Source organism: Camelus dromedarius, chromosome 23 (genome assembly GCF_036321535.1).
Source record: "Camelus dromedarius isolate mCamDro1 chromosome 23, mCamDro1.pat, whole genome shotgun sequence".
NCBI classification, from domain to species: Eukaryota; Metazoa; Chordata; class Mammalia; order Artiodactyla; family Camelidae; genus Camelus; species Camelus dromedarius.
In genome coordinates this window covers 4,018,893-4,035,729 of record NC_087458.1, presented here as the reverse complement: position 1 = coordinate 4,035,729, position 16,837 = coordinate 4,018,893, and the positions used below count along the sequence as shown (strand labels likewise).

At 35.1% G+C, this 16,837-nt stretch overlaps 1 protein-coding gene across 2 annotated transcripts in view; it reads left to right on the top strand.

The window, feature by feature from the left end:
* Positions 1-16,837, top strand: part of GOLPH3L (golgi phosphoprotein 3 like) — a 23,192-nt gene extending 6,355 nt beyond the window's left edge. For both annotated transcript variants that reach the window (XM_010996733.3, XM_064477736.1), the window contains exons 3-5: positions 9,881-10,012; positions 11,191-11,305; positions 14,603-16,837. In XM_010996733.3, the coding sequence (XP_010995035.1) occupies positions 9,881-10,012; positions 11,191-11,305; positions 14,603-15,030 (675 nt within the window). In that variant the 3' untranslated portion in view covers positions 15,031-16,837. The remainder of the gene's footprint in view (positions 1-9,880; positions 10,013-11,190; positions 11,306-14,602) is intronic.

The following is a 16,837-nucleotide window of genomic DNA, read 5'->3' as shown; positions in this document are numbered from 1 at the left end:
TGTGTGTTTTATTTAACTTTTCTAAAATTGTGAAATATAGCATATCCAAAAAAGCGTGTAAAACACATATGTAAAATTTAAGAAGTACTTTTAAAGCAAACACTCTTGTAACCACCTTCAATATAACATTGTCAGCATCCTGGAGGCAGCAACTTGTGCCCTTCGCTAATCACATGCAGCCCTACCTCCCTGTAGTTTTAACATGTGTATATCTCGAAATGGTATATTTTAGTTTTGCTTATTTTTAAACTTTATGTTATTGGGTTAATACTGTCATGTATTCTTTTGTTCAGTGTGTTTGAGATTCAGCCATGTTGTTGCATATAATTTAATTCAATTAACTGCAGTGTAGTATTTCATTATATGAATATATGACTGTTTGTTCATTCTGCCAGTTAATGGACATTCGAGTGTCCATTATGAATGGTGCTGCTAACAATAGCCTTGTACTTCTCAATTATGTTCTTTAAAACAATGTCACTATTCATATATGTCAAAAAAAAAAGATAAATCAGACAATAAAACTTTTAAATTATAAATATAAAATATATTAATGCTAAGCTTTTTCAAACTTACTAGTGATCATCAATTATAATTTACTCATTGTAATTTATTAGCAATGGGAGATGGGAAGTGCAAGTTTTTTTTTAAGCTAGTAAAAAAGAATTTCAGCAATCAGTAAGTTAAAAAAATCAGTTACAGTAAGTCAGTACACAACTTGTCAATGAATGGCTATAAATGGAGAAAATTTCTCCTCTTTGAAAGTTGCTCAGTCCTAAAACATTTTATTAAAATCAAAAGATTAAAGTCTAATTTATAATTTAGGTCATAACCTGGTCATTTAGTTTCCTGATTGCACAAAATGAACAATAAATTGACAAAATTGTAAGATATTTGAAGTATACAATGTGATGATTTGGTATATGTATACATATATGTTAGGTGATGGGTTAATTGGAGGAATCTTTTCACAATGTATACCTATATCACATATGTATACATCTCTCTCTCACACAAAGAGAGAGAGGACATTTAAGTTCTATTCTCTTAGCAAATTTTAATTATATATTACAGTGTTAGCAACTATTGTAGTCACCATGTTATACATTAGATCCTCAAACCTTATTCATCATGTAACTGGAAGTTTATACCCTGCTACCAGCCTCTGTTTTCCCCACAACCCCCAAGGCCCTTGAAACAACTTTTCTACTCTGTTTCTATGAGCTTGGTTTTTTTCAGATTTTACATGTAAATGATATAGTACAGTGTTTATCTTTCTCTCTGGCTTATTTCACCTCCAAGTGAAATAATATCTCCAGGTAAAATATCTCCAGGGCATAATGTCGTCCAGATTCATCCATGTTGTCACAAATGACAGGATTTCTTTCTTTTTTAAGGCTGAGTGATATTTTCCCCTTTACTCATTTATTCATTGATGGGCACTAAGATTGTTTCCATACCTTGGCTGTTGTGAAAAATGCTGCAGTGAGCTCAAGAATACATATATCTCTTTGAAATGATGAGTTTGTTTCCTTTGGATATACACCCAGAAGTGGGATTGCTGGATCAAATGGTAACTCTAGTTTTGACTTCTTGAGGAACCTCCATATTGTTTTCCAGAGTGGCTGTACTAGTTTACATTCCCACCAACAGTGTACAGGAGTTCCCTTTTTTTCACATTTCTCTCTACCATTTCTCTCTTACCTTTTTGATAACGGCCACCCTAGCAGGTATAAGGTGTTATCTCATTGTGGTTTAGATTTGCATTTCCCTGATGTGGAGCACCTTTACATGTACCTGTTGGCCATTTGTATGTCTTCTTTGGGAAAACATCTGTTCAGGTCCTTTGCCCATTTTTTAATTGGGTTTGGATTTTTGCTGTTGAGGTATATGAGTTCCTTGTATATTTTGGATATTAACCACTTATTGAATATGTGGTTTGCAGATATTTTCTCCCACTCCGTATGTTGCTTTTTCATTTTATTGATGGTTTCCTTTTCTGTGCAGACACTTTTTAGTTTGATGTAGTCCCACTTGTTGATTTTTTGCTTTTGGTGCTTGTACTTTTGGTGTCAAATCCAAAAAAATATTGCCAAGAACAATGTCAAAGACCTCACCCTCTGTTTTCTTCTTGTAATTTAACTGTTTCAGGTGTTACATTCAAGCCTTTAATCCATTTTGAGTTGATTTTTGTGTGTGGTGTAATGCTTTTATCTCTGTGCTGAGGATCAGCCTAAAGTGTAAAATTAAGGTCTTCTTAAGTCTTTTCTAGCCTGTGCCTTTCCTTGGGCATTTGTAATGCCCTTCTAATTAACCTGTGTATGTAGTTGCTTTTGAATGTCCTAGTCTTTGGTATCTGTCTCCACAAAGGGGAAAAAGGAAAATGAAGGGGAAGAGAAAGGCATCAGTTCTTTAAATCACCTGGAATTCACTTCAGCCAGAAGGGGAAGGGTTGCAGCAAGCCAGGGAGGTTACAACAGTGTCCTCTGTACCTGCTCGTCTGTAATCAGAACACAGATCTCTGATATTGCCCACCCTAGCTCCCAGTTGGGGCATGTAAGCTGCTTTTATGTGTCTCTCAATCTATTTTAAATCATTTAAGGAGTCATAGGGAAATAGATTGAGTGCCTTATGCACATTTTCAGATTTTTACTCCCCCTTCTCAACTGTTTCTTTCCTTCATTTCCTTTGCATGATGTGTAGTGATGAAAATTCCATTTTATCATAAGTAACAGATTGTGGGAAAAGAAAGGCATATAAGTTACTGTTCTTGGTACTACAATCACTTTTAAATTTTTTAGAATTAAAAATTAAGGATACTTTTACTGGACAGAATGAGATTTAAAACTTATGTAGGAATATTCAAAGATTACCAGTTGCTTTCCTTTATTTTGGACTTCATTTTCACTGACAAGGCATTACCATGTTGTTTTTATTTTCTGAACTTTTAGTAATGGCTTTATTTAAAAAAAAACCCTAACTGGTGGCCCTTAGAAAACTGATAAATTGATTATTATCAGCAGCTTTGCATCTTCCCACCCAATATCCTGAATAAGCCTGAAACGATATAATCTTCATGTAGTTTATTAAGAAATCTTATCCATTTGTCTAGTTTTATAATCCATTCTTCCCAGTCATGCTGAAATCATCTGGTAAACCAAATAACATCCAGGTCACAATTCCTTACTCCCCATTATGATTAAACAGGGTGAGCTTTGAATGCTTAATCTGTTTTCTAAAGTGTTTCTGTTGGCTATGTGGACATAGACTATTAATTGGAGTTAGAATGAATCACATTAATTTATAAAAGAGGAATTTATAACAAATCCTAGAAGGCACTCTTTTAATAAAGCACTTTAAAGAAAAATAGTAAACAAACTCTTTTTTTTTTCTATTGAGTTATAGTCAGTTTACAATGTGTCAATTTCTGGTGTACAGTAAATTAACTCGTAAAGTAATTTTTTAGAGGAAAAAATGAATTTGTTTTGCTCATATAACTTTTGTATTCTCACACAATTTTTGATAGCCCCTGGAGATTATCAGACAGACTTTGGGGTTTGGAATTGGGCATATAAAAAAGGCTTCAAGAAGACACAATAAAATTCCTTCTCTTATGGAAAGTGAAGCAATTTTAATGCTGAGTGTTTTGATTTGGGGTTGGAAGGATGTTTTTTCCCTAATAAAATATTTTTCTCAGTGTAGACAATTTGGAAAAATTAGAAAACTACTTTTTAAAGTATTTTATATAATTATGATAATCTTGAATATACAATTATGTATTTGGTTGGTTTTCATTCAACTTTATCATAAGGACTTTCTAACATTTTTTGAAATTTCTTATAAGGATAGTCTTTAATGATGCTTTAAGTTTCTTTGCTTTCTTTCCTCTTTTTACCCTAAGCAGGTAACTTTAAAATCTCTAACCTTCAGAGTTGTTTGAAGGTGTGTCTTCAAGGAAGTTTGAATAACAAATACTTAACTAGGCGGAAATTCAGCATAAAGTATTGACTGTCTGAATTTATTGAAATCTTATTGCCCAACCTTTTATGAGAATAAAATGGCATCAAAAATTTCAATATGTATAATCTTTGACTCAAAAGTTTCTTCTAGCAATTTATTCAACATAAATACACATACAAATGAATATTTCTTTATAGCTTTTTTTTTAATAATGGCAAAAAATTGTAGGCAACCCAAACATAACTCAGTAATGGCTTGGATAGCTAAACTAGAATGGATCTAAAATGCAGTACTATGCAGCTATTACAGTGAATGAGGTAGCTCCGTATTTAGTGATGTGGAAAGATACCCAAAATGATGGGTAAGTGGAAAAGTTGTCACTCAGTATGATCCCATTTCTGTATGCAATAGTATATAATGGACTGTGCATATAAAATCTAGAAAAAACCCACTGAACTATTACCTGGAGATAATAAAAGTATGAGAGTTTTACTTTCTAAGTTATACGTTTCTATAATATAGTCTTTTCTCTTTTTTTCTTTTTTCTTTTTTTGACAATTATACATTACTTTTCTAATCAAGAAAAAACAAAGTCTGCTATACATACAGAAAGATCAGAAAGCTCTCATTCTGCCAATCCTCCAGTATTTTCTTTTGGTCATGAGGCAGGATACAATAATGTTTTTTTAGTAGATACTAAAATTTTTCTCTTTTTCTTTTCCATTATGTATACAGCCTTTGGTAATTAAATTTAATGACTGAATGGTGAGCTTTAGTATGCATGTGCTAGATCGTCCTGCATACTAAAGCACTGGCCCTTTAACCCAGAATCTTTATTATCCATGGTTTGAGAATTCCCCAAGACAACTAGATATATTTAGAGGAAAATGGACCTTAGAGTTATAATTATTTTTAAAAACTCTACATATGTATTTTTATACTTTTTTCTAATATGGCATGTAATTCAATAAAAAAAAGAAGTTAGAAAACTAATTTGAAGAGTTTTACATAAAATGAGGTACTGTGAATGGGAAAGGGTGATATTGAAAAACATACATTTTGTATCCATTGTTTCTTTATTTATAGTTCTTATCCTTTATAGTTTTGTTGACAATCTGACATCATTGTCACTGAAACAGAAGTTATATAGTCAGAAAGAAATGAAAAAACAAAGGAAAATGTTCCTCTAATTGCTTTAGTACTGGCTGAACTGTTTGCACACCTGTTGAGAATCATAAAGTCACCAGGATTATATAAAAGTTATGCCTAAGTAAATTATATTTTCTAAAGTAAAGTTATAGTTTAACCTTAATTAGGCAGCTAACTTGTATGAAATCAATTATTACTTGGGAGAAAAAAAAAGGCTTACTCCTTCCTTAAAGAGGAGGTGCAAGTATGACTCTTGAAGGAGTCATGAAGCAGGCAGTGGGGAGAACTAATCCTAGCTTTGAAACTAAGATGTGGCCCCTGGGAACCTTGGATATGTCTGAGGATGCTCGTGTTTCAGGTTGAGGTTTTGCAGATTCACATATTTACTTTGAATCATAAATTTATGCTTTTAAGTAACAATTATTGAGAAATACTATGTATCAGTCATATACTCTGTCCCTAAGAAATTTATGTCTACCGACATGCAGTTGATTGCAATGCAATAGAATAAATAATAGGGTAGATGAGTGGATAAAGAATATGTGGTATATATATATTCATGTGTGTGTGTGTGTGTGTGTGTGTGTGTGTGTGTGTGTGTGTGTGTAATGGAATATTACTCAGACATTAAAAGGAAAGAAATAATGCCATTTGTAGCAACATGGATGGACCTAGAGATTATCATACTAAGTAAAGTCAGACAGAGAAAGACAAATATCATATGATATCACTTATATGTGAAATCTAAAAAAAAATACAAATGAACTTATTTACAAAACAGAAATAAACTCACAGGCAGAAAAAAAACTTATGGTTACCAAAGGGGAAAGGGGGGAGGATGGATAAATTAGGAGTCTGAGATTAATGGATATACACTACTATATATAAAGTAGAAAAATGACAAGGAACTACTGTATGGCACAGGGAACTATATTCAATATCTTGTAATAACCTATAATGGAAAAGAATCTGAATGTGTGTGTGTGTGTGTGTGTGTGTGTGTGTGTATAAAATAATCACTTTGCTGTACACCAGAAACTAACACAACTTTGTAAATCAACTATACTTTAATAATAAATAAATAAATTAATTAATTAATTTAAAAAATGATATAAACGACAGAGGAGAAATAGACACATACACACACAGGTGAGGAACCTAACCCAGAGGGTGGAGTTGGGGGAAAGATCATGTTAGAGTAGGTTACATGGAAGATGTGACCCTTGTACTCAATCCTTAAGAACAAGGAGGAGGTGGGGAAAGAAGACTGTGGGTTCTCCTAGACAGAGAGAACTGTGTGTGGAAAGGCCAGTCAGCAGAAATGATGCATTAAAGAATACTTAAAATAGTTCCAGAAAGCTGGAGTATGCTGTTCTAGGGGAAAGGGGCCAGAGAGAGACCAGTAACAGCCCCCTGGTTTAAGTGCTATGTACTAAAGAATTTGGACTTCACCAGGAGGAGCATTTGAAATATTTTTAAGCAGAGGGGAAGGGAGTTATCTGATTAGATTTGAGCTGAAAGATCATCCTGGCTATGGGAAGAATGGAATTAGAAGATCTCTCCTTCTGGCAGTATAGTGGTCAGAGACTAAGTCTTGAGTAAACATAATTTTTAATGTATTGTTGAGCCTTTGGAAAGTAAAGGAAATCTTCAGAGCTCCCAAACAAACACCAAAATTAAAATTCTAGAGGTGAGCAATAAACAATCATGAAAACCAGGTTACTCTGGGGCAAATTACCAAATCAGTCCAGAGATTTAGGAATTGTTGGTGGTAATGAATAAACCTTTGGGTTGAAATAAAATGGAGAATCTGGGTTTAAATCTGTACCCTGTCGTGTGGCAGTCTCCTGGTACCCCCATGCCTTGCTCTCAGCTGAAGCAAATGCCCATCTTCCTCTCTAGAGGAAGACATCCTCAATTCATGCCTCCAGAATCTCGTGGATTCACTAACTAACTAACTAACTAACTAACTAACTAGCTCTTAATCAAATATCATCAAACATAAAGAGAAAAGTACACCCATGAGAAAAAATCAGCAGAAATAACAGGTCATTCAGAGACCTCAGATACTAAAATGATCAGATAATATGAAATATCTATGACATTTTTAAAGAAATAAAAGAATCACAAAATGAACAAGAAAAGGGATCACAAATGATCTGGCAAATATGAAAAATAACTAACTAAAACTTTGAGAAATGAAAAGTAGTTAAAATCAAAATCTCAGGGTTAGTTTAACCTATTAAATATAGGTGGAGAGAGTAAATTGGAAGCCAGATATGAAATAACTCTTGAGAGAGCAACACAGAGACAAAATGGAAAATATGAAAGAGAGGTTAAAAGATGTGGGAGTTAGAATAAAAAAGATTGAAGGAAAGAATAAAGGAGATGGAGGAAACCCAAAATTCTTAGAGGTAAGTTGAGAATTTTTGAGAACTGAAAAATGAACCTACAGTGGGGAGGGTATAGCTCAAGCGGTGGAGCTCATGCTTAGCATACCCAGGGTCCTGGGCTCAGTCCTCAGTACCTCCTCTAAAACTAAATAAATAAGCAAACCTAACTACCACTCCCCCCCAATAACTAAATAAATAACGTTAATGGGATTCCTAGGATACTAAATAAATAAATAAAACTACAGGTACAGGAAGCATATGCCAAACAAAATAAGTAAATTCATAATACAGTTATGTTGTAGTCAAACTGCAAAACACCAAGAGAGAAGATCTTAAAGGACCAAAGAAAAAAGACAAATCACCTTCCACAATCAGTGAGGATGATAAATTTCTCGCTGCAACAGTGGAAGCTAGGAAAGGAGGGCATAGTATCTTTAATGTGATAAAACTGTCAACCTAGAATTTTATATCCAGAGAAACTATCTTTTAAGAACAATGGTAAGATAAAGACATTTCAGATAAACAAAGTAGAGTTTGCCTCCAACAGACTTTCACTTAAGGAAATTCTACTTTAGGAAGAAGGAAAATGGTACCAGAAAGGAGGTCTGAGATGCAAGAAGGGATGGTGAGCAAAGAAATTGGTAAGCATCTGGGTAAATCTAAACAAGTGCTACCTGTATAAAATAATGATGATGCCAATAGCAGTGTCTGATTTGTGAGGTAAAGAAAGATAAAATATTGGCCAACTAGGAGAGTGGTTAATACATTGATTTGTTTTAGAAATAAAGTAGCTCTTGTATTAATTTTAAATTAATTATCATGCATGTTAAAATTTCAGTGATAGCTTCCTAAAGAAAAGTGAGTGCATGGCCCCCAAATCAATAAAGAGGAAAAACTGGAATTTTTAAAAAATTCTTTGCCACTATTTAGCTCCATGTTATATAACCTCCATAAGCCTTAGTTTCCTCATCTTTAAAATGTGGATAATAGTACCACCCTATAGGATTGTTGTGAAGATGTAATCAGATAATGCATGCAAATCTTAGCACAAATCTACTATGTTATAAGTGTTCAATAAATGTTAGATATTACTGCTATTAATAGTCATTTAGTCTTGGTGATGCTTTAAAGCCATGGTAGAACCTCCCTGCCAACATCACACCAGTTCTCTCCAGTAAGAGGGAATACTACACCCAAATATAGCTAAAGAATGCCAAACATTTCTGGTAACGTTGATGGGCCTTCCTTGTGTTAATATTAACTCCTTGCTCAGAACCTTCAGAATTCAATATTGCCTCTCAGTTAAAAGTTCAAAGCATCAAGGCTTTCCACAGCCTATCCCTGACCAACTTGATCTCATGATTTCTCATTAAATCCTTAAGTTAGATCTCTAAATATATTTGAGGTCTCCTTCCTTGATAATTTTGTTTAGAATGCCCTTTTGAAGTATAGGTAGAAGTTAGATAATTTCCTTCATCTGGAAAACCCTCCCTCTCTGCTAAATTGAACTGATTCTTCAAACTCCAGCTCAAGTCCCTTAAGAGTTCCTGACTACTCTAGCCTAAAAGTGGTTTGTAATTTGAAAAACTATCATCTAAACCAAACTTCCAGTTGTCATTTATGCCTGTCTCTTCTCCCTTTTCAATTGAGCTTTTATTTAAATTTTATATTATCACAGAGCTTTCCTCAATTTTGCATGGTCTTTCCAGCTACATTTTCAGCTCCTTAAGACAGTGGCTGTTAATTATATGTTTTTGTATTCCCTATAGTTCCTACAGAAAGGAAACTAACATGTAAGTGACTACAATATGCCATGTACTATACTAAGTGCTTTCTTAATGTATATCTCACTTACTCCTCACAGTAAACTTATAAAGATAGCTGTTAGTGCCCTGATTTTACAGATGAGGACGTTGCACTTGAGAACGTACCCAAGGTACTTATCTAGTCAGTGGCAGAGCTGGGTTTCTACTACACCACCCATCAAAATAGCTTGCAAATAATACATAACTTGGAGACTTTGTAAAAGGCTTGATGGTTTATACAATTTTCTACTTATTTGTGTCCCACTCTGAAATTTAGAATGTCATGGAAACGGATTTTAAAGAAGCCAAAATTCTTCCCCAAAATTAAAATTTGGCACGCCTATTATTAAATAACAGCCAAACCATAGGAATTTACAAAGAGCGTGAAGTCAGGCAGAAGATCATACTTTAGGGGGTTTAGATTAAGGGATTTGGATGTTTTTTCTCTTATTCTGTACTTAGAGTTCATGTAATGTGAAATGAGTCACAAAAAGTGGACTATTCTTCAGGAGCTTGCTGCAAGTCTCTATCCCTTTCAGAATGTTCTTTCTTTTCTCTTTTCCCCTTCCCCAGGGTTACACATCTTTCTGGAATGACTGCATATCATCTGGCCTGCGAGGGGGCATCCTGATAGAGCTGGCCATGCGAGGTCGAATCTATCTAGAACCCCCCACCATGCGTAAGAAGCGACTACTAGACAGAAAGGTAAAGCATCCTCTGTGAACCTCCACTCCTGAAAAGACAGATACCAATGGTCCATTTTGGAGGAAGAGGAAGATTTGAGTAGTGAGACAAAATAAGTATCACTGACTCAGTTGTCCCGTTGTATAACACGTTTAATTATCCTGTAGCCAAGAGAGAAATCCAAGTATCCATGATCTAAAGAGTTTTAAGAAGTTCATGGTTTTGCCTTCCTTTTTTATGCAGAAAAATCACACTTAGGATGCTGTTGATTATTTCTCCATCTCTGTCTGTAGCTGCAATATTATGAAATAGAGTATTATATACGAGGAGGCAAACGAGCTAGCAAGCACAGCCTTAACTCTGGTCGTCCTCAGATAACCAGTTTCTCTCTTTCCACATATTCCAAGTCCACCAGCATATGAGCTATACTGCTGTCTCCACTTTCTTACTACTCGTATTTTCCTCTCCCAGCTTCACGGTCATACTCAGCATTCTACTGAAACTGTGTTCTTAGACGTCACTATCTAATTTTCAGTCTTCAATTAATTTTTTCTTTTAAACTATATGTGGTGTTTGACACTTTTGACCACCACCTCCTACTTGAAACTTTCTCTGTTCTTGACCTTTGTTATACTACATCCTCTTCCTTCTCTGACTGTACCCTATTTCCCTTACTTCTCCACTCCTTAACATCTAAGTCTCAGTCTGTATCACTTTGTATCCTTTTGGAGATACCATTTACCTTTACAGCTTCATTTATTACCTCCATGATATTAACTCCCAGGTTTCTCAGCCTGTCTTCTTTTTCCAGCCCCAGGAACATAGCTAACTATTGGCCAGACAGTTCAACTTGGCTATCCCTTATCAGTTAAAACCAAACTTCATCAACTTTTCCCCAAAACTGACTCCTTTTCCTGACTTTCCTACTTTTATTGTGTCACAAGTTGGTTTTCCAGACTCAAAGAGTTTTTAAATCTTTTCTCCATTATCATTTATTTCCAGTTTGTCACTAGGGCCCCACTTCAAGTGTTATTTTATCTCCCCACTAGAATTTAAATTTCATGAGGACAGAGATAGTTTGTTATGCTGCTTTACATGTCACTTAACACTTAACCCATAATGTGTATATAACATATTGAAAGATTTTGATTTGAATAAAGTAAATGAGCCAGGGTCCCTTATGTCTTTTTTTCTGAAAGGTACTGCTAAAGTCAGACAGCCCAACAGGTGATGTTTTACTGGATGAAACTCTCAAACACATCAAAGCAACTGAACCCACGGAAACTGTCCAAACATGGATAGAGCTACTCACTGGTAAGATGACTCACAGTGATTTAGGGGGGTAGGCATAGCTCAGTGGTAGAGCGTGTGCTTAGTATACATGAGGTCCTGGGTTCAATCCCTAGTACCTCCATTAAAAAATAATGATAAAATAAAATAAATAAAGTGAGCAAATGTTTTTTAAAATGCTTTCAAAATCCCACATTTTATAACCTTTATCCTACTCTTAAGGTTGGAAAAAGAAGTATAGAAATTCAGGGTGCTGAGTAAGTTATATAGTCACTGTTTTACGGGGTTAATGAGGGACAAGAAAGGCATGATTAATCAACATGTAAAATGTTCTGAAGCTTCACCGTACCTCTGCCACCCTATCTCATAAGCTCACAAGGAATTTTTTAATGTCTTTATTGATATATAACTCACATACCATACAGTTGACCCATTTAAAGTATACAATTAAATGAATTTTAGTATATTCACACAATTGTGCAACCATCTTCACAATCTTAGAACATTTTAATCACCCCCAAAATAAACCCCATACTCGTTAGCAGTTTTCCCCACATTTCCCCACCCCTCCTGCCCAGCTCCAGGCAGCCACTATTCTACGTTCTGTCTCTGCAGATTTGCCTATTCTGGATATTTCATATAAATGGAGTCATCCAACTTACGGTTTTTTGTGACCAGCTTCTTAGGATAATGTTTTCAAGGTTCATTCATGTTGTAGTGTATATCAATGCTTCATTTCTTTTTTGTTATTCATATTAAAGTTCATTTTAGAAACTATAATATAAATAACTAAATCATGACCTAATTTAGGTCACTGTTCGACAGGGCACTTTGAGAACACAACCAATGTCACCTTCTGGAACAATTTCTTCAACTGAAGTTTTTATTGACACATTTGTATATTCACATGCAGTTCTAAGAAATAATACAGAGAGATTCCTTATATCTTTTGCCCAGATTCCCCTACTGGTAACATTTCTCAAAACTATAGTGTGATACTCAAATAGTATTTCATTATATGGTTTTACTACTCTTATTAATTTATTTATCAGTTGATGGGCATTTGAGTAATTTCCACTTTGGGGCTGTTATAAAGTGCTGCTATGAACATTCATAGATAAGATTTTTTGTGTGGACATGTTTTAATTTCTTGTGGGTATATAGTTAACTTTTGGGGGTTGGGGAGAGAGGTAATGAGGTTTATTTATTCATTTCTAGAGGAGGTATGGGGGATTGAACCCAGGACCTCATGCATGCTAAGCATGCACCCTACCATTTGAGCTATACCCTTCCACACCTAGTTAACTTTTTACTGTGGTAAAATATTCATATTTATTTTCTTAGTCATTCATAAGTGTAAAATTCAATGACATTAAATACATTCACAGTGTTGTGTAAACATCACTTTTCTCTGTACTCAGTGCTTTCTCATTATTCCATACATCCCTCTTCCTCTGTCCCCCCATTCCCTGGCAACTTCTCTTCTACTTTCTGTCTTTATGAATTTGCCTATACTAAGTAACTCATATAAGCAGAATCATACAATACTTGTCCTTCTATGTCTGGCTTATTTCACTAAGCATAATATTTTCAAGGTCCATTCATCTTGTAGCATATATCAAAATCTCATTCCTTTTTATGACTGAATAATATTCTGTTGTATGTATTTATCCCATTCTGTTTATTCATTTTATCTGTTGATGGACACTTGGGTGTTTCCATATTTGGGCTATTCTGGATAATGCTGCCATGAATATTGTTATACAGATATCTGTTCAAGTCCCTGCTTTCCATTCTTTTGGATATATATCTTGGAGTAGAATTGCTGGGTCATGTATGTGATAGTTCTATGTTTTGAGAAACTGCCAAGCTGTTTCCTACAGAGTCTGCACTCTTTTTACATTCTTACCAGCCATGCATGAAGGTTCTAGTTTCTTCACGTCCTCATCAGCACTTGCTATTTTCTAATTTTTGTTTTTAATTATAGCCATCCTAGTAGATATGAAGTGGTATCTCACTATGGTTTTGCTTTCCATTTCCCTAATGATTAATGATGTTGAGCCTCTCTTCATGGGCTTATTGGCCATTTGTATATCTTCTTTGGAGAAATGTCTATTCAAGTCCTTTGCCCATTTTTGAATTGGGTTCTGTTGTTGTTGAGTCTTAGAAGCTCTTTATATATTCTAGATATTAATCCCTTATCAGATATGTAATTTGCAAATATTTTCTCTCATTCTCTAAGTTGTCTTTTCACTTTATTGACAGTAACCCTTGATGCATAAAAGTTCTTAATTTTGATAAAGTCCAATTTATCTACTTGTTGCCTGCACTTCTGATGTCATATCTATGAAATTGTTGCCAAATCCAATGTTATGAAGATCTTCCCCAATGCTTTCTTCTAAGAGTCTTATACTTTTAGTTCTTGAATGTGACTTTTTGATCCATTTTGAGTTAATGTTTGTATTTAAATAAGGTAAAGGTTAAACTTCATTCTTTTGTATGTGGATATGCAGTTTCCCAGAACCATTTGTTAAAAAGACTATTCTGCCCGCCTTGAATGGTCTTGGCAGCCTTGCTGAGAATCACTTGACCATATATGCAAGGGTTTATTTCTGGGCTGTCTGTTCTCTTGCATTCATTTATATGTCTGGCCTTATGTCAGTACCATACTATTTTACTTACTACAGCTTTGTAGGAAGTTTTAAAGTTGGAAAAATATGAGTCCACTGACTTTATTCTCTTTTCTTGAGATTGTTCTGGCTATTCTGGGTCCCTTGCAATTCCATATGAATTTGAGGATCTGCTTTTCCACTTCTATGGAAAAGGCTGTTGGAATTTTGATAGACATTACTTTGAACCTGTAGATCCCCTCGGGTGGTATTGCCATTCTAACAATGTTACGTCTTCCCTTCCATTAAAACAGGCTGTTTTTCTTTTATTTGGGTCTTCTTCAATTTCTTTCTTCATTCAACTCAAAGTATTTTTAAAGTTTGCCTTGTGATTTCTTCTTTGACTCACTGGTTATTTAGGAGTATGTTGTTTAATTTCAACACATTTTTTAATTTCCCAAATTTCCTTCCATTATTAATTTCTAATTTAATTCCATTGTGGTTGGATAGCATACTTTGTATGTTTTCAATTGTTTTAAACTTATTAAGTCTTTTTTTATGGCCTAGCATATGCTCTATCCTGGAATATGTTTCATGTGCACCTGAAAAGAATGTGTATTCTACTGTTACAGGGTAGAATATTCTATAGATGTCTTCTTAGGTCTAGTTGGTTTATAGTGTTGTTCAAGCCTTCTGTTTATTTTCCCCATAGGTGAAACCTGGAACCCTTTCAAATTACAGTACCAGCTGAGAAATGTAAGAGAGCGAATTGCAAAGAACCTAGTAGAGAAGGGTATTCTAACCACTGAGAAGCAGAATTTCCTCCTATTTGACATGACTACTCACCCAGTGACCAATACAACAGAAAAACAGCGACTAGTGAAAAAACTTCAAGATAGTGTCCTAGAGCGGTGGGTAAATGACCCTCAGCGTATGGACAAGCGAACACTAGCACTGCTGGTGCTGGCCCACTCCTCTGACGTGCTAGAGAATGTCTTCTCCTCTCTGACAGATGACAAGTATGATATGGCAATGAATCGAGCAAAGGACCTGGTAGAACTGGACCCTGAGGTTGAGGGGACAAAGCACAGTGCCACAGAAATGATCTGGGCTGTACTGGCAGCCTTCAATAAATCCTAAAGCCAGCAGATGGGTTTCTCCTTTTCCCTTGCTGGTCAGTGACTGTCAGACACACCATCACTGAATTTTGTGTGATGAGATGTTTTTCATCATTTTTTTTTCCTTTTCTTGAATCAGACTTGTGATTTGGGGAAAGCATCTTCCGGGCTCCTCCACAGACCTTGACTATCATAAGCAGACTTTGTTTCTCTCTATACTTCCACTCCAGAGGTGAATAAATGGGGTGAACCCACATACACCCAATAAACATTTTCTCTCATTTCTTTGTTTACTTTCATCCAGTGTGCTTTTGGATAAGCAGGAATACCTAAGTGAAATTTGGAGTTCTCTAGCCACAGAATGTGAATGAGATGTAGAGCAAACCATTTATCACACTTTTTAAAGTTTGTTTTCTATCTTAAATACATGTTTTCAGTCTGTCTCTCAGGCTCTGCTAAGTAGTGTAGCTTACTGAAATAAGTGTCTCGTTGAATAAGGGACAATAACCACAAAACTGATTTCTGGAGCTGTTGGTCTTTGGGATTGTCCTGCTAATGATTTTCTCTTCTTTTCTCTTCTAACCTAATGAGAATATTCCAAATTTAATTACTTGGTTCTCATAGTCCTAGAACCAGAAATGCATTCTATACTTTCTTTTAGCATTATCCTACTCCATCATTCATTAGGACAAAAGTCAAAATGAAAAAAATGTATCTCTCAACCACCTCCTTCATGCAGTCAGCATTACAGTTTGTAAGGGAGGGAGGTGCCATCAGAATTTCCAGTCTTTAGCACTAGACTGTCTTGATTCCTCCAGACTCCTTTAAATGTCTCTGCTCTGATTGAATTTAGGGAGTTGTAAATTTCAGCTGCTGACTAGCAGTATCCTGAGTCCAGACAGTAACAGTATCTAATCTTTAGATCTTTTTTGTTCCCTATTTGGCTTCCTACATAAATCGATATATTCTGTCTATATTAAGGGTTCTGGATGTAGTTTTGTCTGTATCTAACCCACAGATACCATGCTAGTCATTAGTCTTGTCTCAACACAACTGTCTTTCCAACCAATTCTCTAAAACATTTTTCAATTCAGAAGTGAGTGCAAAGAGAAGTTTATTAAGAAAAATCCCATTTATAAGGGCAATTTGATGTTAAAAGTATCCTGATACAAAGTCCAGTATTTGGGCCTATAAAGAGGACAGGCACCAAACTTTGCTAACATCAAGCATTTATTATGCTGATACTTTTAATGGATCTTGGCTCTTGGCCGCTACAAAGGCTGTCAAAGGGCTAATACAGATGACCCAGACCTGATACCACTTTTTCCTGATCAGAAGTAATTAAGTGAATGATTTTAACTTTCATCTCCTCCCCTAAACCTGTCTATCCCCACAAAACTCCCCAACACAATTGACTTTTTTTGCTTGTTTTTCACTTCAGGTATTGCTTAGGTGACTAGAGATACAACTTAAAGTGAAACAAACTTTTAAACGCGAAGCTGAGTAGAGCTTCAGTCTGGCTCTCTAAAAGCACAATAACCAGTCCATGTGTTATCTCTACCTTGCCTTAGTTTTTCTTTCCATTTGAACAATTCGGCATGAATTGAAATCAGGTTTTCCTGTGGAAAGTTTCAGCTTGATAGGGGTGGGTAGAAGCTGAGTTCTGTCTAGCAACTCATGGTCAGTGTTTATTTTTATATTGTATCTTAATAAGATGAGGATGCCTTCAGTTTGAGTCTGCATAATGTTCACTGCAAAATGTCTTTTCATTTAATGCATATGGCCTTCACATTTCTGTATAATAAAGATTATTGGCTTTTTGGTCTCTC